The sequence below is a fragment of the Perca flavescens genome, chromosome 9 (genome assembly GCF_004354835.1).
Source record: "Perca flavescens isolate YP-PL-M2 chromosome 9, PFLA_1.0, whole genome shotgun sequence".
In the NCBI taxonomy this organism is placed as follows: domain Eukaryota; kingdom Metazoa; phylum Chordata; class Actinopteri; order Perciformes; family Percidae; genus Perca; species Perca flavescens.
In genome coordinates this window covers 977862-1000019 of record NC_041339.1, presented here as the reverse complement: position 1 = coordinate 1000019, position 22158 = coordinate 977862, and the positions used below count along the sequence as shown (strand labels likewise).

Here is a 22158-nt window from a genome sequence, read left to right as displayed (position 1 = left end):
CAGAAGAGCACATTTCAATGCTGAGTGCGTGTGTGCATGTTTTTTTTACACACCATCAGACACCAGCCTTCCTGTTTTGAGTCACGAATGCCTTTGTCTCCGTACCAGAAAACCTGATTGAAACCAAACATCATCGCTAGAGAGGAGGAAATGAACACTTGAGCAAATACCTCAATAGAAGGAAGTGACATGATGTGCAGCACAGCAATCAAGCTGTGTGGTGTCAGTGGAGTATAAGGAGAAACTGAACAGAGGTGGCTTTGTTGGAAAGAAGTTTGAATGTGAAGGCATCACAGATTAGATTTGTCACTCAAGTAACCTGTGACGTTCTGTTAAACCTCAGCAGATGTCTGGATCGAGCAAACTAAACTAAACTTTACACAGTAACACACTGACAGGATGCAAATGACTTCTTTCCCATGCAACGCTCATCTAAACACTCAGCGACACGTGTTGAGGTGCCTGCCAACAGCAACTGAGAATAAACATATTAAATATCTGCCTCATAGGAGGGGGAACTAAATACACCAAATCAGCTATGGAAAGTTAAACAAGACAGAGACAAAAGACCTGAAATAATCATAATCATAGTCCACTGATTTTGTATGTGTATGTGCAATGAAGTAGAGCTGCAAAGATGAATCGATCAGTTGTCAACTATCAAACTAATCACCAACTATTTTGATAATCTATTTATCAGTTTGAGTCTTTTTTTTCATTTAAAAAAGTAAAACATTTTTGATTCCAGCTTCTTAAATGTAAATATGTTCTAGTTTCTTCACTTCTCTGTGACAGTAAACTGAATATCTTTGAGTTGGGGACAAAACATGACATTTGAGGATGTCAAATTCTTGACGTTCTGACATTTTAACAACTAATTGGTTAATCAACAAAAATAATCGACAGATCAATCGACAATGACATGAATCGTTAGTTGCAGCCCTACAATAAAAAGGCTTAGACTCTTGGGCGTTTTGTTGCAGCGGAGAGTGAAAAGAGAGTTACAGGTTCACTGGAGAGAGGGCTGTGGGTCTGGAGCCACCAGTTTAGTGAGTCGGGGATGTTTGTGGTCAGGGTGTCAGGGTGGAGTTTAAGCCACAAAGGCAGATTCTGAAGCAGCAAAGAACAGCAAGAGATGTTAGCTTCAAAGACATGACAACAGGTGGAAATGTGTCCGACACTGACACAGTGTATATGAGTGCACCAGTGGTGGAATGTAACTAAATACATTTACTCAAGTACTGTACTTAAGTACAAATTTCAGGTACTTATTTGAGTCTTTTCTTTTCATGCCACTTTCTACTTCTACTGCGCTACATTTCTGAGAGAAATATTGTACTTTTTACTCCACTACATTCATGTGTTACAGCTTTAGTTACTTTACACATTAAGATTTTTGCACACAAAACACATGTAGTTTATAAAATACAATGTTTTATTATAAAGTAAATTAGCCAACAATATAACAACCTACAAGTCCAGCTGAAATGATTAGACCATTAAACACTCAGTTAATTGACAGAACTGTTTTGATCGTTTCCAGATTCTAAAATATGAGGATTTTTCTGCATTGAGTACTTTAACTTTTAATACTTTAAGTACATTTACCTGATGATACCTAACATACTTTTATTTAGGTACCAACAGGACTTTTACATGTTACAGAGTACATTTACAGTGTGGTATTTGTACTTTTACTGAATACTTCTTCCACCACTGGAGTGCACAAGAGTGGCTTTTTCCTCATATTCCAGAGCTCTCAGACTATTTTGTTACCAGGGAACAGTGATTCATTATTTCACCCCCAAAAGTCCTTGGCAGGACAACATGTAACAAATACATCACTTTATTTTGAGCTGCAACTGTCATTTGCCCCTGGCACAGTCAGTGTAACTCTGAATGCTGGAATGCAGTGGTGAGACACATTACTAATACTGACCAGTGTTTGATGTCAGGTTTGGTATGTGACACATGGATGAGCAGCAAATTGTGTGTCGCTCCCTCCCCTCCGGGTCAGAGTAATTCAGAAAAAAACAAAGCAGTGAAACTACTACTATGTGCGATGTCCAGACAGTTCTACCAGGGCTGTAGTGCCACACTAAGGCCTGTCGGTGCAATTCTGAGGATGCAAGAACAGAGGATTGAAATGCATCGTTTCTTTCTGTTCATGTGGGATATCTGTGTGTGTGACTAAGAGATGGGAGAACTGGGGGTTTTTCACACTCCCCTCATTAGATTTTAAGAGATGAAAAAAAAGAAACTTGAAACTGACAATGAAGGCTTCTGAGCTGTCTGCATTAATGGTACCAAGTCAGACTTTCAACGGTTTCAGCTTTTCCAATTTTAAGACTCGCTGTTTTTCTCTGTTGTTTATCAAAGTGTAAACTACGATCTCATTTGGAAAAACATAACCTCTCGCTTTCATCTAATTTCTTACAAATCTCAGTCAGCTGTCCTGATGGAGAGACTTTTATCTAAAGACAGGAGGTGATAAGTGACACTCAGGAGGTTTGTCCCATAACTGAAGCTAATGTGGAATGTGTTGTGTACAGTAGACACAGATGTGTAATTTATCTCCTGCATTGAGAAGGTTAGCTTATCGACACTTCTGTCAAGCGGATTATGTAAAACTCCATCGCCTCATCTCCTCAAAGCCAAATATTAATGCTGAAGGAGTTATTGTATGTGTTTCTAAAAACATACAGTAAGGGAACATGTGGTCTTTGGCATAGCCCACAGGCCTATAATGTAAGTAACCTGCTTTCATATTGACTAATATCACACACAAAAAAATTACTTTCATACAGGAAATTAATCAAAACCTCATCTGACTTTACTCACAAGTGTAGGCCTAATGCCAATCAAGTAATGCCAAATGTATTTAACAATGCACATTTTAAAACAGCAAATGTTTATGTAGACTGAAAAGTCTGTAGACAAGATTTTAAATGCCAACAGTGATGGAAAACCTGACAGTGAGAGGTAAATTGTTCACAGCTGGGGCAAGATCGTACTCGGATTTGAACTTGGACAGTGAAAAGGAGAGTCTGAGTAAAGGTTTTGGGGATCCAAGTGATATATATATATATATATATATATATATATATATATATATATATATATATATATATATATATATATATAAGCTGCTGCATTACAACTTTCAACTAAAGTGAACCTGCCGTTGACTCAAAGGACCCACACAAGTTCACAAGTGCTTTATCTAAGCTTTGGGTATTTGTGTTTTAAATCTAAGGTTTATAGAGAGGTCCTGGGAGAAGCACATTAATATCAAAAGTTTTCCCACACTTTCTTATATGTGTACATTATTGGTAGGAGGCTTAAGCCTTTGAAATACCCAATCTTAACTGGAATCAAGTCAAACAAACAAATGTGTGCAGTAGTATGCAGTTAGTATGAGTGCAACAAGCATACGATGTTAAAGCACAATAAAGGACACTAGTAATCACAGCTTGGGACTGAAATGAAACAATGTTAACGGAAGAGTAATTACAGACTTTTATTATAATATTCTGTATATGATTCTGTATATGTTTTAACCAAGGCAACGGGCACCACAAAGTATGTCATTTCTTTAGTTCATTACTATAAAAAAAGGAAAGCTATCGGAAATAATGAGAAAAATCTAGCAATGATACATAAATTAACATATAAATGAAAAATAAAGCTGTGAGGATGAGAATGATGCCTTTCTATGGTGTTATAAGTTTGCAGATCGCTCCCTCTTGTGGTGGATAATGTCCACGACGTGCTTCCACTATTGCTGACGCAAGTTCCGGTTGTGCAGCAGCCATTTTGTCTGTTCGGGCAAGTCTACCCTGACGGTTACGAACTGCAGTTCCACCTTTAGGAAAACAATTTGAAATGTTGTTGTGGAATCTCTCTTTCACGTTATCTACTATCTGAGCGCCGTATAAAATTTATACCACACATTTACAAGCCGAAGAGGGCCCTCCTCTTCAGAGAAATCCACAATTGAGCGTGTAAAGCGCGGGTCAGCGGAGACATGTCGTCCGAGGAAAGCTACTTGGCCATCATACGCTATCTGACTGATGAACGGGAGCCATATGCGCCGGGCACGCCTGGCAACACCAAGAGAAAAATACGCAAAGCGGCTACCTGCTACGTTGTGCGAAACGGTACTTTGTTTTATCAACGTCGACTGAAGGGCCAGAATGATTTCACGGAGCTGGAGGTGGTGCTGCAGGACGGCCGGAGGAAGGAACTTATCAACGAGGCGCACATCATCATGGAAGGAGGGGAGCACCTCAACCAGCAACTCACCTGGGAGACCATCTCTCAGAAGTACTGGTGGAGAGGTAACCGACTCCAGTCCCGATACCGAAGGGAAGATAGAATCACTGGGAGCCGCACAACCGGTGGAAACATGAGCTTGTTCAAAGATAAATACGCCACCCGTCCCAGCCATGCACAGAGTTAACCTGTGTCTCCATCTAGTGGTTAGCTAAAGTGCTAGTCTATTCTTTTGACTTTATCTGTATTCCTCGCAGTATTGACAATGAATATAAAGACCAAGAAACGGACGGGAAGTTGCTAAATACTAGGACTGTGCTCGATTGAAGAAATTGTTAGTCGACTAACACTCATTCAATTGTATCAACTAATCGATTAGTTGATTTAATCGACAGATCTGTAAATCTGAGGTTCTCCGCAAAGAGTCATGGAAAAGCACCACTTTAATTCTTGTTTACCAGAGATGTGCTCGTACGTTTCTTGGGAATAAGTCATTCAGCATGAAAACAGCATCAGACATGACTAATGGACTAAAGAGATCTAAGTTGACTAAGACCAAAACCACCGCTTAGTCCACTAATCCACTAAGAGGGAGCAGACCTACCAAATACTATTGAATGTCCTAACTAGTTAACTAACTAACCCAGTAACTATCTGATTGTATGTGTTTACACCACTCAGAGTTTTTTAACAGTCCTCATTTCTGTCAGGAAGTAAAAATAAATACAAAACATCTACTTAGGGCAATTATTATATGTCATCTATTTAAGCAAAAATGTTAAACATTTACTACGATACTAACAGTGCCTCAAATGTCAATATTTCTTTCACATTTTCTTAGTCTCCTATAATAGCAAATTGAATATGCTTTCCCTTGGTGTTTATCAGAAAACAAAAAATATAAAGATGTCACCTTGCTTCCTGGGAAATTGTGATGAGCACATAATTGTCATATAATGGATAATGAAAATAGTAGCTTTGATTGGAGGAGTTTAAAATGATGGTGGTGTGTAACTGTGAGTGACGTGTCCTCTGTGGCCCTCAGGTATCCTGAAACATGTCAAAGACCACATCAGAGAGTGTGCTCAGTGTCAGAGCAGGCGCAGTGCTGATGACAGCTCTGGGCCTCGACTGTTCTCCCGGCCCGGGAAACGCAGGGCGGCTGCCAGCGCCAATGGTGACGAGGATGAGGAAGGGGAGGAAGAAGAGGGAGATGATAGTTTGGTCTTCACTGACTCATCTTTTCAACTGAGATCCAAGTTGGCCAAGCACAAACTGGTCTTTGTATGTTTCACAGTTTTTTTTGTTCCAGTCCTGATAAATACAAATGTGCAATATAGTGCTGCACGATATGAAGAAAATATGCCATATGCGATAATGTTTTTGAATGTTGCGATAACGATATTACTTGCGATATACAACAAGATATTAAAGTGTTCTCAGTTCTGGTTTTTTTCAGTATTCTGCTAAAATATTTAAAACAAATGAAGGGAAATTATTTCCAAAAAAGAATGACAATGACGGTTACATTATAAAATGCAGTTTTCTACTGATATTTTCTTTCAACTAACACAAAAAATCTCTGAGTGCCTTATGCGATGTGTTTTTTGCGTCAGTTGATATCAATGTATTGTGCAGCCCAAATGTGTGATTGTGTTTGCCCTATAATTTAGTCTTGTGTTAATGGAGATTTTTTTTTGGTGTGTATTGTGTGTGCTATTTCCAGGTGGACAGCAAGGGGGAGGTGAATCAGTTCCTCCCCAAACACAGCCAAACAATGTTGGACAAACTCAACCAGCAGCGCATCAGCAATCAATTCTGTGACATCACCCTGCTGATAGAAGGAGAGGAGTACCGTGCACACAAAGCTGTCCTGGCAGCATGCAGTGAATACTTCAACGAGCTCTTTTTTGAGAAGGGCGCTGCCTCCACACATGAAGCTGTGGTTGACCTCTCCGGTGAGATTTTAATTTGGTTGTTTACCGGTTAGATCTGGTGGGGCTTACCTCTACGCACAGTCTTGGTTCTGGAACCATACTCCTGGATAGGGGTTGGACTCTTTTCTTCTCCGGAGTTGCCCAGGGTGTGAGGCGCCGGGCGGGTGTGGGGATACTCACAAGTCCCCGGCTGGCGCCGCTGTTGGAGTTTACCCCAGTGGACGAGAGGGTCGCCTCCCCCACGCCTGCGGGTTGTGGGGAAAACTCTGACTGTTGTTTGTGCATATGCACCAAACAGGAGTTCGGAGTATTCGGCCTTCTTGGAGACCTTGACTGGAGTCCTGCATGGGGCTCCAGTGGGGGACTCCATTGTTCTGCTGGGGGACTTCAACGCACACGTGGGCAATGATGGAGACACCTGGAGGCGTGATTGGGAGGAACGGCCTCCTGATCTAAACCAGAGTGGTTGTTTGTTGTTGGACTTCTGTGCTAGTCATGGATTGTCTATAACGAACACCATGTTCGAACATAGGGATGCTCATAAGTGTACCTGGTACCAGAGCACCCTAGGCCGAAGGTCAATGATCGATTTCATAATCGTTTCATCTGATCTGAGGCCGTATGTTTTGGACACTCGGGTGAAGAGAGGGGCAGAGCTGTCAACCGATCACCATCTGGTGGTGAGTTGGGTCAGAGGGTGGGGAAGACTCTGGACAGACCTGGTAAGCCCAAACGTGTAGTGCGGGTAAATTGGGAACGTCTGGAGGAGGCCCCTGTCCAACAGACTTTCAACTCACACCTCCGGGCGGAGCTTTTCGTGCATCCCTGTGGAGGCTGGGGGCATTGAACCCGAGTGGACAATGTTCAAAGTTTCCATTGCTGAAGCTGCAGCGAGGAGCTGTGGTCTTAGGGTCTTAGGTGCCTCAAGGGGCGGTAACCCACGAACACCGTGGTGGACAACGGTGGTCAGGGAAGCCGTCCGACTGAAGAAGGAGTCTTTCGGGATATGTTATCCCGGAGGACTCGGAGGCAGTTGCAGGGTACCGAAGGGCCCGAAGGGCTGCAGCCTCTGCCGTGAAAGAGGCAAAGCAGCGGGTGTGGGAGAAGTTTGGAGAAGACATGGAGAAGGACTTTCGGTCGGCACCAAAGTGCTTCTGGAAAACTGTTCGCCACCCAGGAGGGGGCGGGGAACCATCCAAGCTGTGTACAGTAAGGATGGGACACTGTTGACCTCAACTGAGGAGGTAATAGGGCGGTGGAAGGAGCACTTTGCAGAACTCCTGAATCCGACTAATACGCCCTCTATGTTAGAGGCAGAGCTGGAGGATAATGGGGGATTGTCGTCGATTTCCCAGGCGGAAGTCACTGATGTAGTCAAACAACTACACAGTGGCAAAGCCCCGGGATTGATGAGATCCGTCCAGAAATGCTCAAGGCTCTGGGTGTGGAGGGGCTGTCCTGGTTGACACGCCTTTTCAACATTGCGTGGAAGTCTGGGGACGGTGCCAAAGGAGTGGCAGACTGGGGTGGTGGTTCCCCTTTTAAAAAGGGGGACCAGAGGGTGTGTGCCAATTATAGGGGTATCACACTTCTCAGCCTCCCTGGTAAAGTCTACTCCAAGGTGCTGGAAAGGAGGGTTCGCCAATAGTCGAACCTCGGGTTGAGGAGGAACAATGCGGATTCCGTCCTGGTCGTGGAACAACGGACCAGCTCTTCACTCTCGCAAGGATCCTGGAGGGAGCCTGGGAGTATGCCCAACCGGGTCTACATGTGTTTTGTGGATTTGGAGAAGGCGTATGACCGGGTCCCCGGGAGATACTGTGGGAGGTGCTGCGGGAGTATGGGGTGAGGGGGTCTCTTCTCAGGGCCATCCAATCTCTGTACAACCAAAGCGAGAGCTGTGTCCGGGTTCTCGTAGTAAGTCGGACTCTTTTCAGGTGAGGGTTGGCCTCCGCCAGGGCTGCGCTTTGTCACCAATCCTGTTTGTAGTATTTATGGACAGGATATCGAGGCGTAGTCGGGTGGGGAGGGGTTGCAGTTTGGTGGGCTGGGGATCTCATCGCTGCTCTTTGCAGATGATGTGGTCCTGATGGCATCATCGGCCTGCGACCTTCAGCACTCACTGGATCGGTTCGCAACCGAGTGTGAAGCGGTTGGGATGAGGATCAGCACCTCTAAATCTGAGGCCATGGTTCTCAGCAGGAAACCGATGGAATGCCTTCTCCAGGTAGGGAATGAGTCCTTACCCCAAGTGAAGGAGTTCAAGTATCTTGGGGTTGTGTTCGCGAGTGAGGGGACAATGGAGCGGGAGATTGGTCGGAGAATCGGGCGCAGCGGGTGCGGTATTGCATTCAATCTATCGCACCGTTGTGACGAAAAGAGAGCTTAGCCAGAAGGCAAAGCTCTCGATCTACCGGTCAGTTTTCGTTCCTACCCTCACCTATGGTCATGAAGGCTGGGTCATGACCGAAAGAACGAGATCCAGGGTACAAGCGGCTGAAATGGGTTTCCTCAGGAGGGTGGCTGGCGTCTCCCTTAGAGATAGGGTGAGAAGCTCACTCATCCGTGAGGAGCTCGGAGTAGAGCCGCTGCTCCTTTGCGTCGAAAGGAGCCAGTTGAGGTGGTTCGGGCATCTGGTAAGGATGCCCCCTGGGCGCCTCCCTAGGGAGGTGTTCCAGGCACGTCCAGCTGGGAGGAGGCCTCGGGGAAGACCCAGGACTAGGTGGAGGGATTATATCTCCAACCTGGCCTGGGGAACTCGGGATCCCCAGTCGGAGCTGGTTAATGTTGCTCGGGAAAGGGAAGTTTGGGGTCCCCTGCTGGAGCTGCTCCCCCCGCGACCCGACACCGGATAAGCGGACGAAGATGGATGGATGGATGGATGGATGGATGTTTTCTGATCAGAAAACATTTATCATAGTTGCTAGTTAGTTTTAACCTTCATACTTCTCTCTCTCTCTCCAGGTTTCACCAAAGCCAGCTTCCTCCCGCTGCTGGATTTTGCGTACACTTCTACGCTGACGTTCAATTTCTGCGTCATGGCAGATATTGCCAACCTAGCTCGGCATTTGCTGATGACCGAGGTGCTGCAGATATGCGAGTCTGTGCATAAGCAGGTGGAAGAACAGAAGCTGACGGTGTATCAAAGAGGAGATGTGCACACTGTGGTGTCGAGCCAACCGGCTGCTCCGGAGGACTTTAAGGGAGAATCTGGTGCCTACGTGGTCACCATAGAGAGCGACGGCAGGGCGGTGGTCACCCAGAGTGGCGTCGCCGTGACAGGCGAGCCCTTAGCTTTTGTTGCACCCACTGAGGAGGCCTACATCCAGCAGCCGATGACAGTCATTGCTGAAGCCGTAGAGGGAGACACAGTGCATCATGGGGAGGCTGGACAAAATGAAACCGTGACTCTGATCACTCACAGTGGACATGCTGAGCCAGGAGAAACTGTTACTCTCATCTCCCGCAGCGCAGAAGGAATGGAGGGGGAGACGATGACCGTGGTCACCCACAGTGGACAGGCGGGAGCCAGCGACTCTCTCGCCGTGGTGTCAGCCTGCCTGGCGATGGAGCAGCCGCAGGCCGCGGAAGCGGGAGCCTTTCTTATAAACGTGGACTCAGGCAAAGTGAGCCCGTCAAAGGTCGTCGAACTGGCAACCACAGCCGCCTCCGAAACAGTGGCGTTGCCTCCGGAGACAGGAGAATCAGCCCCCACACCCCAGAAACGTAAGCGAGGGCGTCCAGCCAAGGTGAAGAAGGACGTGGAGGTAGACGAGTTTGTGCCCCTCGACGAGGAGGATCCCTCTGCTGATGAAAGCCACGGAGACAAGCAAGAGATGATGTCAGATGACACTAACAGAAGACGACTCAGGCAGCGCTCTATTGCCGAGGGCGGTTATGCACGTTTACATATGGGGCTGGAGGATGAAGAGGAGGGGAAGAAGGGTACAACCCCTCCGCGTGCTGCCACCCCTAAGGTACACCTTTATTATTTCTTTGTTTATTTGTAAAGGGTCAAGTATGCAGCATAAACCTATGACACACAACACAGCATTTATAGCCTAAGCTAATTTGATTAGATGGGCCTTTAAAATACATAAAACTCAACAATAAATCCATAAAAGACAAGAACAAAACTCAAAATACATGCATTAAAATGCAGAACTCAACAAGAAAATAGACAGAAAAAGACACAGACTAATATAATAAAGCACCATAACACAGGAAGCACCAGATCATACATGACTGCTGCCTTTTCAGTAACAGTTTGAGTTTAAAATGATCCCAGTCAGGATCCAGTTTGAGTTCAGTAGGTAAGGAATTGCACATTTTGATTCTCCGAAAAGACAAAGCCGTTAGTCCGAATGAGGGTTTACGTAAGGGCATCTTATTGATATGTTTTTTTTTTTCCTTCTATCACATTCTCTCAGTAGTGAAAAATGAGTAGATGAATTGAACATGAATGTGTTTTTAGGTGGCTCCGAGGCCAGGTAAGAGGGGGAGACCACCAAAGCAGCCAGTGGAGACTCAAGGCAAAGGACAGTCTGTGTCTGAGTCGGGGGCGGACCCAGAGGCCAGCACAGCGGAGAGCCTGGCGACAGGAGAGCTCGGCACAGACGAGGCTGGGCCGAAGATTGCAGAGCCTGAGACCCAGACCCAAAATCAGCAGGAAGAAACCCCGGCAGGGAGCACCGTCGACGGAGAGCACACATGCTCCGAGTGCGGCATGTCCTTCCAACGACGCTACGCTCTCATTATGCACACATTAAAACACGAGAAAGCTCGTGGATACAAGTGCAGCGTAAGTTTTTTGCCTTTTATTAGAGAGAAGAGAGAGATAGGGAAAGAGTTTCAGCAAAGGTTGATGGCCGGATTGAAACCTGGAACATTATTTTAACCCCTAAGCCACCAGGGCAACCCATCTCTCTTTGATTTTTATGATTTATTGATTTCATTGATAAGTCTATCCAAGGTCTTTTTGTTTGTCCAAAACCCAGAAACACAGAAGGTAGCAAATTGTCACATTTTTTAAGCTGGAAACAGCAAATGTTTAGCATTTTCCCCTCCTAAATGACCACTATCACAACACTGCAACTAATAGATTAACGACTAATCCTTTTAGTACTTATTTTGTCTTTTAATTGTCTTTCTTTGTTTTGTTTTTTATTGATTCCACAATTTTTTCCTACAATAAACATAAAGGGCTTATTTTTTACATTTTCACTCCAACCCCAGGTACCACATAGTGTTTAATCTAAGTAATGTTATATAGTGAAAATGTTGTGACCACGGTGTGTCTGTGTCTGTGTAGCTGTGTAGTAAGGAGTTCCAGTACGCCGCCTCACTCCGCGCCCACCTGGCCCGACACAAGCAGCAGAGCAGCCAGCGAGCGCCCATTGCCAAACCCCCAGTAGAACCGAGCTCCGAGGGCAAGGTGGAAAGTGATTTGGACGAGAAGAACTTGTCGCCACACACCAAAAGAGAGTTTGTGTGCGACATCTGCGGGAAGACGTTGCCGAAGCTCTACTCTCTGCGGATCCACATGCTGAATCACACAGGCGTGCGGCCTCACACCTGCAAAGTCTGCGGCAAGACGTTCGCCCACAAACACAGCCTGAAGATGCATAGAGCGCTGCATGACGTCACCAAACAGTTCCAGTGTACGTACTGTAAGAAGATGTTTGTGAGCAAGCGGAGCATGGAGGAGCACACCAGCATCCATACAGGTCAGTGCAGACTGTGCTCGAGGTTTATCACCCTTAAAGGTCCAGTTCACCCTAATTACAAAACAAATGTTTTGTTTTATTATCCATTAGGGTTGTCATGATTTCTATTTTAAATTGAAAAGAGGTTTCAAAATCAAGAGCAGGATTGGCGATTCCCCCCAGTATTTTTTTCTCTCTCCACACCCACCTTTTTGTGCACGTCCAAAGAAAAAAAAAACAGACACAGCGTAGCTTACTGGCTGGTTGCATGCAGCTCAACACAGTAATTTTAGCTGCAGCTGCACTTTTCAAGACACCATGGCCAATGTCTGAGTAAGAGATGACGGAAAAACAACAGAACTGGAAAATCCTCTTGCTTCCCTGAAGTCACCAATGCAGCAACTATTTGCCTTCCCCGTGAGTGAGTTATGGAAACAAACAACGAAGGTAAAGCATGTGGGCTCCAACGAGACTCCATGGTGCATTCCATAGCACCTCGTAAACTTTGAGAAACTTAAACTGTTGTTGAAAAGTACCCCTCTGGCATCTAGTGGCTCTTAATGTGGCATTGCCATCCCCGTTGGAATATTATTTTAAATTTTGTAATCGTAACCTTAAAATCGAAAGTCAAATTGAATTGTGCATTTCTAGAATCGTGACACCCCTAATAGCATGCAGCATTTAGTTTTAGTTTGTTTGTTTTGAGATAAAATTGTTTCACAACATGACATTAGAGCAGCATTGTAGTGTGACAGAAATAAAGAGAGAATAAAGATGATAATAGATGGGGGCAGTCAAGTGGACGTGTCACAGAGATGGCCGAGTGAATATTACACAGCCGGCGATGTTCCACTGTCGGCTACTCAGTGTTCAGTAAAGACCCTGAGGCAGCTTTTGGACTGAAAACTGAACGGTAGACGTTACCAGGCCAAAATATGTCAATAAGTATATATTGTTGAATGTCTCAGTAAATTGCCATGATCATGATAATGTGGTAAACAGAATATTTATTTAACAAATTTAAACCACATTTATTCAGATTAAGGTATTATGATTAAAGGAACACGCCGACCTATTGGGAATTTAGCTTATTCACCATAACCCCCAGAGTTAGACAAGTCGATACATACCCTTCTCATCTCCGTGCGTGCTGTAATGCTGTCTGATGGCTCCAGCGGCATCAGGCCAGCACAGAACATGCAGGTGAATGGTTCCAGTAATCCTACTGCTCCGAATAAGTGACAAAATAACACCAACATGTTCCTATTTACATGTTGTGATTTATAAGTCTGGCGTGTACAAAAAACAACGTAACATGAGACACAGCCATCTTCTAACTGTAAACAAACCAGGAACTATATTCTCAGGCGGAAGAATATAATACTTGGGCGGAGTGATATGCTCGCAGCAAGCCTGTCTGAGAATATAGTTCCCGGTTTGTTTACTGTTAGAAGATGGCTGTGTCTCATGTTACGTTGTTTTTTGTACACGCTGTCACTCTACAAATCACAACATGTAAATAGGAACATGTTGGCGTTATTTTGTCACTTTTGTCACAATTGGGAGCAGTAGGCTAGTTGGAACCAGTTACCTGCAGGATCTGTGCTGGGCTAAGCTAATGCTGGAACCGTCAGACAGCGTTACAGCACGCACGGAGATGAGAAGGGTATGTATCGACTTGTCTTACTCTGGGGGTTACGGTGAATAAGCTAAATTCCCAATAAGTCGGCGTGTTCCTTTAAGTCAAACGTGTTTTTTTCCCCTTTGGAGAAAGGCAGACTGTCTGTGCATGACTTGCAAGACTGGTCTATGAAAATCTTAAATATGAGAACACTGGTGAATGGTTTAGGTCAATGAAACCGCTCGTACATATTTAAGAACTAATACAAGTATTGTAAGTTTGTTTCATTAGGACAATGCACATTAATCAACATTTCTGTAAATGCGTCAGTGTTAGCTAATTTTCAACTGTCCTAGTTACCTAACATGCATGTCTTTATGGTGGCCGGAGGAAACCCATGCAAACACGGGGAGAATATGCAAACTCGGGACGACTTGGGTTCGAACCCAGAACCTTCTTGCTGTGAGGCAGAAGTGCTAACCACTGAGCCCGATGCTGCAAAGTGCTTCTTGCATGAGCACAGTGATTTTGGAAAGAGGTGTTGCTGCTGAATTATTAAATTAAAAAAACAAACAAAATTCATATGCCCCCATTTTATTCACACAGGAAGTCGAAATGTGAGAGACGGATATCTTTAAACTTACTTTCTAACTTTTAATATGGATAAGCTAAAAACGTTCTGCATGGCAGGACAAACCCTAAAGCATGAGGAAATATTCCTTGTTAGTTGGGTAAACTGACCCTTTTCTATGATAAGACTGTAAAGCCAACCAGATATTTGTGTCTTTTTTTTTTTCACCATAAACAATAAAATACTTTTAACAGGTGAATCAAAGTACCTATGCAACACATGTGGAGCAACTTTCCATCGGGCCTCAGCTTTGAGCAAACACCTGAAGAAGCACCTGCCCAAACCAGACGTCCGTCCATTTGCTTGTGCTCAGTGAGTATCTCTCTTTAATGACACACGATTCACGTTCCATGGGGCAAGGCACTCATTGAGACAATGTTTAAATGCACTTACTAATTTCACCTGCAGCTGTGATAAGAGGTTCTATGAATCAAAAGATCTCCAGCAGCACATGAACAAGCACATGGGCCTGAAGCCGTTCCAGTGCCAGGTGTGCGGGAAATGCTACAGCTGGAAGAAGGACTGGTACTCCCACGTCAAGTCCCACAGTGTGGCCGAGCCGTTTAAGTAAGTCGAACTAGGGCTGGGCCACGTGGAGAAAATCAGATACCACAATCTCTTGACCAAATACCTCGATGATGATATTGCGACGATATTGTAAGGTTGACAGTTGGTGCGCTAACAAAATATCTTTACAGTTAGATTTTAGATAAATAATCACCAGTAATGTGGATAAAGATATGTGGTTAAAGGCAAATAATAGAACAGCTAAAACAGTCTGGTAAGTTCAGAAGATTACATTGCTTTACGTTAATGCAGCCTTTAAAACCAGGAAAGACAACACTTAGGCCATATTGCACAATACAACTTTATTGTCAGTTCACACTGAAATTCATTTTGCGTTTGCCGAGCAGCTCTGCTCCAAAGAAGAAAATAAAAATTAAAGAAAATACACACAGAGCTATTATAGCTTTTTTATATATATATATATATATATATATATATATAAATATATAAATATAAATAATTGTTGTATAATACAACAATTACACATTTAGTACAAAAGATGATATTACGATATCTTAAATCTAAGACGATATCTAGTCTGATATCACGATATTGATATAATATTGATGTATTACACATCCCTAAGTCTAACAGAACTGATGTTAGGGCTGAACTATAGTTTCCTCATATCGTACAGCTCTAACTGATGTACACCTTGTGCTTTTGTTAACATGGTAGCCAGGACATCAGAGTTTGGGTGTTGGAATCATGTTTGATGTGTGTCCTCAGGTGTAATGTGTGCGGGAAGGAGTTCTTTGAGAAGGCTCTGTTCAGGAGGCACGTGACCAAAGCCACTCACGGGAAGAAAGGCCGAGTAAAGCAGAACCTGGAGAGGGAGTGTGAGCAGTGTGGAAGGAAGTTCACTCAGCTTCGAGAGTACAGACGCCACGTCAACAACCACCAGGGTAGGCGTGCATTCACACACACGAGGCGGTCGTCTGACGGTCCGGCAAAAACACAGTTCTTTACATTCATTTTGAATAGGGTTTTGTCCCTTTACTATACTATGACTTTTTAGGACTTTTTTCGACATGACATACTATGCTTTGCCTTTTAATGACTTTTTGACATACTTTACTATGACTTTTTTTACTACATACTATACTATGAAATTATGAAATATAAAGTCTAATTGTAAGAAGAAATGGGCCATTTAATGACACTTCCACTGCTGCACAACCCCTCGCTTTAGTTGGTCTGAACGTGCCCAAAGATTCCGAACATGACAGGAACAGTCTAAATCCTGGAACAGTCCTGTGTTAGTGGATGCTTATTTCTAGGTTTAATGTTTAACAGTGCTTTTGAAGTTTTTCTTCTCTCTCTCTCTCCTTTTAGGAGTGAAGCCATTTGAGTGTCTGACTTGTGGCGTCGCCTGGGCTGACGCCCGTTCTCTCAAGCGTCACGTCCGCACGCACACAGGAGAGCGGCCGTACGTCTGCCCCATGTGCCAGGAGGCCCACATAGACGCACGCACTCTACGCAAACACATGGCCAAGTATCATGGGGACAACCTCCCTGGGAAGATCATGCTGGAGAAGGACACCCTCCAGTTCCACAACCAGGGCACCCAGGTTGAGCACGCCGTCAGCATCCTGGCGTCAGAGCTGCCTCCTGAGCTCCGGCCGGCCCAGCAGCCGCCATCCGAGGAGATCGAGACGGTTCTGATCACCGAGGAGACGGTGGAGGCTGTGGAGGCGGTGCAGGCCGCTCAGGCTGCGGGCGACGGCTCCTTGGCAACGCTCTCAGATCAGGGCATCATGCAGGTCGTGAACTACGTCCTGGCACAGCAGGCCCTCACAGACCCCAAGCTCGAGGAAGCTCCCGAAGTGATTCAGACCATGGAGGTGGAGGTCGCTCACTTGGCCGAGGTCGAGTAACTTTGTGCCGCGCGCCAGGATTCCCACACAGATGATCACATTGTTTCTCACAGTGTATAAAATGTAACAGAATGTACAAAGATGACTATTTTTCTGTGAATGTAAATACCATGAGTGGAATGTTTGCTGTCTGTTCAGCCCACAACTGTGTGTCGGATGAGGTGTGTGTGTGTGTGTGTGTGTGTGTGTGTGTGTGTGTGTGTGTGTGTGTGTGTGTGTGTGTGTGTGTGTGTGTGTGTGTGTGTGTGTGTGTGTGTGTGTGTGTGTGTGTGTGTGTGTGTGCGCGCGCACATACGTTCATGTCTATGTTCTATGTAAATAGCTACATACACAGTTACAAGATGAATTGATGAGTTCCAAGTCTGACATTTGGCACTCAGGAGAAATAAAGGTAGAAATGAAGACGCAACACTTTGGCTAAATGTGATTCATGTCATTGTGTATCAACCTTACAGCTTTTGTTGCTGACAGAGAAAAGCCGTGACACTTTACCACAGCAAACTTCATGGCTGTGGGTTCTTTACTCCCTCTAGTGTCCGCTTAAAGGAAGACACAAATAAAAATGTCTACATTTCACTGTCGCTGTCAGTCAGTTACGTACTGTTGGGTGTATAGCAACATTGCTTTCCCCCCAAAAGTGCTTTAAAAGTTGTTTTGCCAGCTTCTTTAAATCAGCACAAAGTAAACATTTAGATGACTTAATGTAAATATGGAATGTAATATTGGAATTTGGTATTTTGAGTTCCGAAATGTGACCCTTAGAATCAAAATGTAATCTTCTATGAGTAATTTCACACTTCAGTGTCAATACTTTTTGTAACTGCAAAAAGAAATCCTTCAATGAAGCCACACTTCAAATAATTTAAAATGAGAGTATTACAGCAAGTATGGATATTTATTTCAGATTTATATCAAAATACCCTTGGTATACTGTAACATATTTACAACCCATTGTACAAAAATATGAAAATGCAAATAGTCTCTGCTTTCTGATAATGCTGGCTACTTGAGACAAAGTTAAACATTGGGCTAGTGTAGTACGCACATACTGTATGCACTTGGGGCTGCATTTCTACAAATGGAGTTGGAGATCTGGTCAGGATTAATGAGGTCCTCGATGCTGAGAAATACAGGCAGATACTTATCCATCATCAGTACCGTCATGGAGGCGTATGATTGGCCCCAAATTTATTCTGCAGCAGGACAACAACCCCAAACATCCAGCCAAGGTCATTAAGAACTATCTTCAGTGTAGAGAAGAAGAAGTCCTGGAAGTGATGGCATGGCCCCCCCACAGAGCCCTGATCTCAGCATCATCTAGTCTGTCTGGGAGAACATGAAGAGACAGAAGGATTAGAGGGAGCCTCCATCCTCAGAAGATCTGTGGTTAGTTCTCCAAGATGTTTGGAACAAACTACCAGCTGAGATTATACTATACCATGACTTTTTTTATCACATTTTTCAACATTATACTATGACTTTTTTCATGACTTTTTTCAACATACTATACTATGACTTTTTATCTCTTTTTTCAACATACTATACTATGACTTTTTTCGACATACTATACTATGACTTTTTTTTTTTACTTTTTTGACATACTATACTATGAATTTTTTATCACTTTTTTCAACATACTGTACTATGACTTTTCATAAATTTTTTCAACATACTATACTATGACTTTTTTTTACTTTTTTCAACATACTATACTATGACGTTTTTTGACATACTATACTATGACATTTCATAAATTTTTTGACATACTGTACTATGACTTTTTTATCACTTTTCGACATGCTGTACTATGACTTCTTTCATGACTTTTCAACATACTATACTATTACATTTGTATCACTTTTTTCGACATACTATGCTATGACTTTTTTTACTTTTTTCAACATACTATTGTGGTGGAAGTTTTCCTTGAAGCAGCAGGGTTAGTGATATTCATGATAAAATCAAAACGAATAACGACTGTTTGAGAATTAAACCAAAGTATGGTCTTTTAGTATTTATTTACATTTGCAAATGGAGAAAACACAGTTTCAAAGGTACACGCAGCACAACTGAAAATGTCTTTCTAACCTAAAGTCTAAACATCCAAACATCATATAGTGAAGAAACTCCGTTAAGCCACCCCTCTAAATGTATCTTTTAGCACGGCCATAGTTGAAAAGAGGACATCATTAACAGTCCCACCATTGTCTCACCTTCCCCTCTGCTCCGGTTCTTTTCATTAGCCTAAACATCAGTTTATCTCAGGAGACAGAAGGAGACACGGCTTGTGGCCTTCTCCACTTCGTCTGCTAAAAAGTCAACAATGTGAGAAGGTTCAAACTAGTAAAACTAAATAACTCTACTGGGCTATAGTTCAATGTTGCCAACTATTTCACTTGGAGCCTTTTGAATCTACACATGAAGAAGCTAAATCTTGTGGCGTTATAAAACAATCATTAAACCAATGGTTAATATCATTAAACAAATGGTTAAAATAAAATTTGCCACCACACTATACTATGACTTTTCATAAATTTTTTCGACATACTATACTATGACATTTTTAGACATACTATTCTATTGCTTTTCATAAATGTTTTAGACATACTATTCTATTACTTTTCATAAATGTTTTCGACATACTATACTATGACTTTTTTATCACTTTTTTCAACATACTATACTATGACTTTTTTATCACTTTTTTCAACATACTATACTATGACTTTTCATAAATGTTTTGACATACTATACTATGACTTCTTTCATGACTTTTTTCAACATACTATACTATGACTTTTTTATCACTTTTTTCAACATACTATACTATGACTTTTTTATCACTTTTTTCAACATACTATACTATGACTTTTCATAAATGTTTTGACATACTATACTATGACTTCTTTCATGACTTTTTTCAACATACTATACTATGACTTTTTTTACTTTTTTCAACATACTGTACTATTACTTTCATGAGTTTTTTCAACATACTATACTATGACTTTTTTTTACTTCTTTCGACATACTATACTATTACTTTCATGAGTTTTTTCAACATACTATACTATGACTTTTTTATTGCGTTTTTTGACATACATACTATTACTTTCATTACTTTTTCGACATACTATACTATGACCTTTCATAAATGTTTTCGACATGCTATACTATGACATTTTTATCACTTTTTTTCGACTTTTATTACTTTTTCAACATACTGTACTATTACTTTCATGACTTTTCTCGACATACTGTACTATGACTTTTTTTACTTTTTTCGACATACTATACTATGACTTCTTTCATGACTTTTTTCAACATACTATACTATTACATTTTTGTCACTTTTTTCGACATACTATGCTATGACTTTTTTTTACTTTTTTCAACATACTATACTATGACTTTTCATAAATTTTTTTGACATAATATACTTTGATATTTTTAGACATACTATTCTATTACTTTTCATAATTGTTTTTGACATGCTATACTATGACCTTTTTATCACTTTTTTCAACATACTATACTATGACTTTTTTTTACTTTTTTCGACATACTATACTATGACTTTTTTTACTTTTTTTGACATACTATACTATGACTTTTTTATCACTTTTTTTCAACATACTATACTATGACTTTTTTTTACTTTTTTCAACATACTATACTATTACTTTCATGAGTTTTTTCAACATACTATACTATGACTTTTTTTTTCAGGACTTTTTTCGACATACTATACTATTACTTTTTTTACTTTTTTTTACAACATACTATACTATGACCTTTCATAAATTTCTTTGACATTCTATACTATGACTTTTTTATGACTTTTTTCAACATACTATACTATGACTTCTTTCATGACTTTTTCAACATACTATACTATGACTTTTCATAAATGTTTTCGACATACTATACTATTACTTTCATGACTTCTTTCAAAATACTATACTATGACTTTTTTATCACTTTTTTCAACATACTATTTTATGACTTTTTCATCACTTTTTTCAACATAATATACTATGACTTTTCATAAATGTTTTGACATACTATACTATGACTTCTTTCATGACTTTTTTCGACATACTATACTATGACTTTTTTATCACTTTTTTCAACATGCTATACTATGACATTTTCATCACTTTTTTTTAACATACTATACTATGACTTTTCATAAATGTTTTCAACATACTATACTATGACATTTTTTTATGAATTTTTCAACATACTATATTATGACTTTTTTAAACATACTATACTATTACTTTTTTTAATTTTTTCAACATACTATACTATGACTTTTTTATTTTTCAACATTTATACTATGACTTTTTTTATCACTTTTTCAACATACTTTTTGACTTTTTCAACATACTATACTATGACTTTTTTTTCTATACTATTTTTTCAACATACTATACTATGACATACTTTTTTTTATCACTTTTTCAACATACTATACTATGACTTTTTTTAACTTTTTTTGACATACTATACTATGACTTTTTTTAAATTTTTTCAACATACTATACTATGACTTTTTTTTAAATTTTTTCAACATACTATACTATGACTTTTTTATTTTTCAACATTTTATACTATACTATTTTTTACTTTTTTTTTTCGACATGCTATACTATGACCTTTTTATGACTTTTTTCGACATACTATACTATGACTTTTTATGACTTTTTTCCACATACTATACTATGACTTTTTTATCACTTTTTTCAATATACTATACTATGACTTTTTTTTTTCGACATACTATACTATGACTTTTTTTTAACTTTTTCAACATACTATACTATGACTTTTCATAAATTTTTTCGACATACTATACTATGACTTTTTCATGACTTTTTTCAACATACTATACTATTACTTTTTTTACTTTTTTCGACATACTATACTATGACTTTTTTTTACTTTTTTCGACATACTATACTATGACATTTTTAGACATACTATTACTTTTCATAAATGTTTTAGACATACTATTCTATTACTTTTCATAAATGTTTTCAACATAATATACTATCACTTTTTTAGCACTTTTTTCGACATGCTATACTATGACCTTTTTAATCACTTTTTTTTTGACTTTTATTACTTTTTCAACATACTATACTATTACTTTCATGACTTTTCTCGACATACTGTACCATGACTTTTTATGACTTTTTTCGACATACTATACTATGACTTTTTATGACTTTTTTCCACATACTATACTATGACTTTTTTATCACTTTTTTTAGATATACTATACTATGACTTTTTATGACCTTTTTCGACATACTGTACTATGACTTTTTTTTACTTTTTTCAACATACTATACTATGACTTTTCATAAATCTTTTGACATACTATACTATGACTTCTTTCATGACTTTTTCAACATACTATACTATGAGTTTTCATAAATGTTTTCGACATACTATACTATGACATTTTTAGACATACTATTACTTTTCATAAATGTTTTAGACATACTATTCTATTACTTTTCATAAATGTTTTCAA

At 40.8% G+C, this 22158-nt stretch overlaps 1 protein-coding gene across 1 annotated transcript; it reads left to right on the top strand.

Annotated features, from left to right (window-relative positions):
- Positions 1-3753: 3753 nt before the first annotated feature.
- On the top strand, positions 3754-16823 carry zbtb11 (zinc finger and BTB domain containing 11). Its single transcript, XM_028588333.1, has 10 exons — positions 3754-4340; positions 5321-5559; positions 6002-6233; positions 9177-10189; positions 10687-11013; positions 11524-11938; positions 14364-14481; positions 14578-14736; positions 15466-15641; positions 16072-16823. The coding sequence occupies exons 1-10, from the start codon at positions 4028-4030 to the stop codon at positions 16611-16613; spliced, it is 3534 nt and encodes a 1177-aa protein (XP_028444134.1). The 5' UTR covers positions 3754-4027; the 3' UTR covers positions 16614-16823.
- The last annotated feature ends 5335 nt before the right edge of the window (positions 16824-22158 follow it).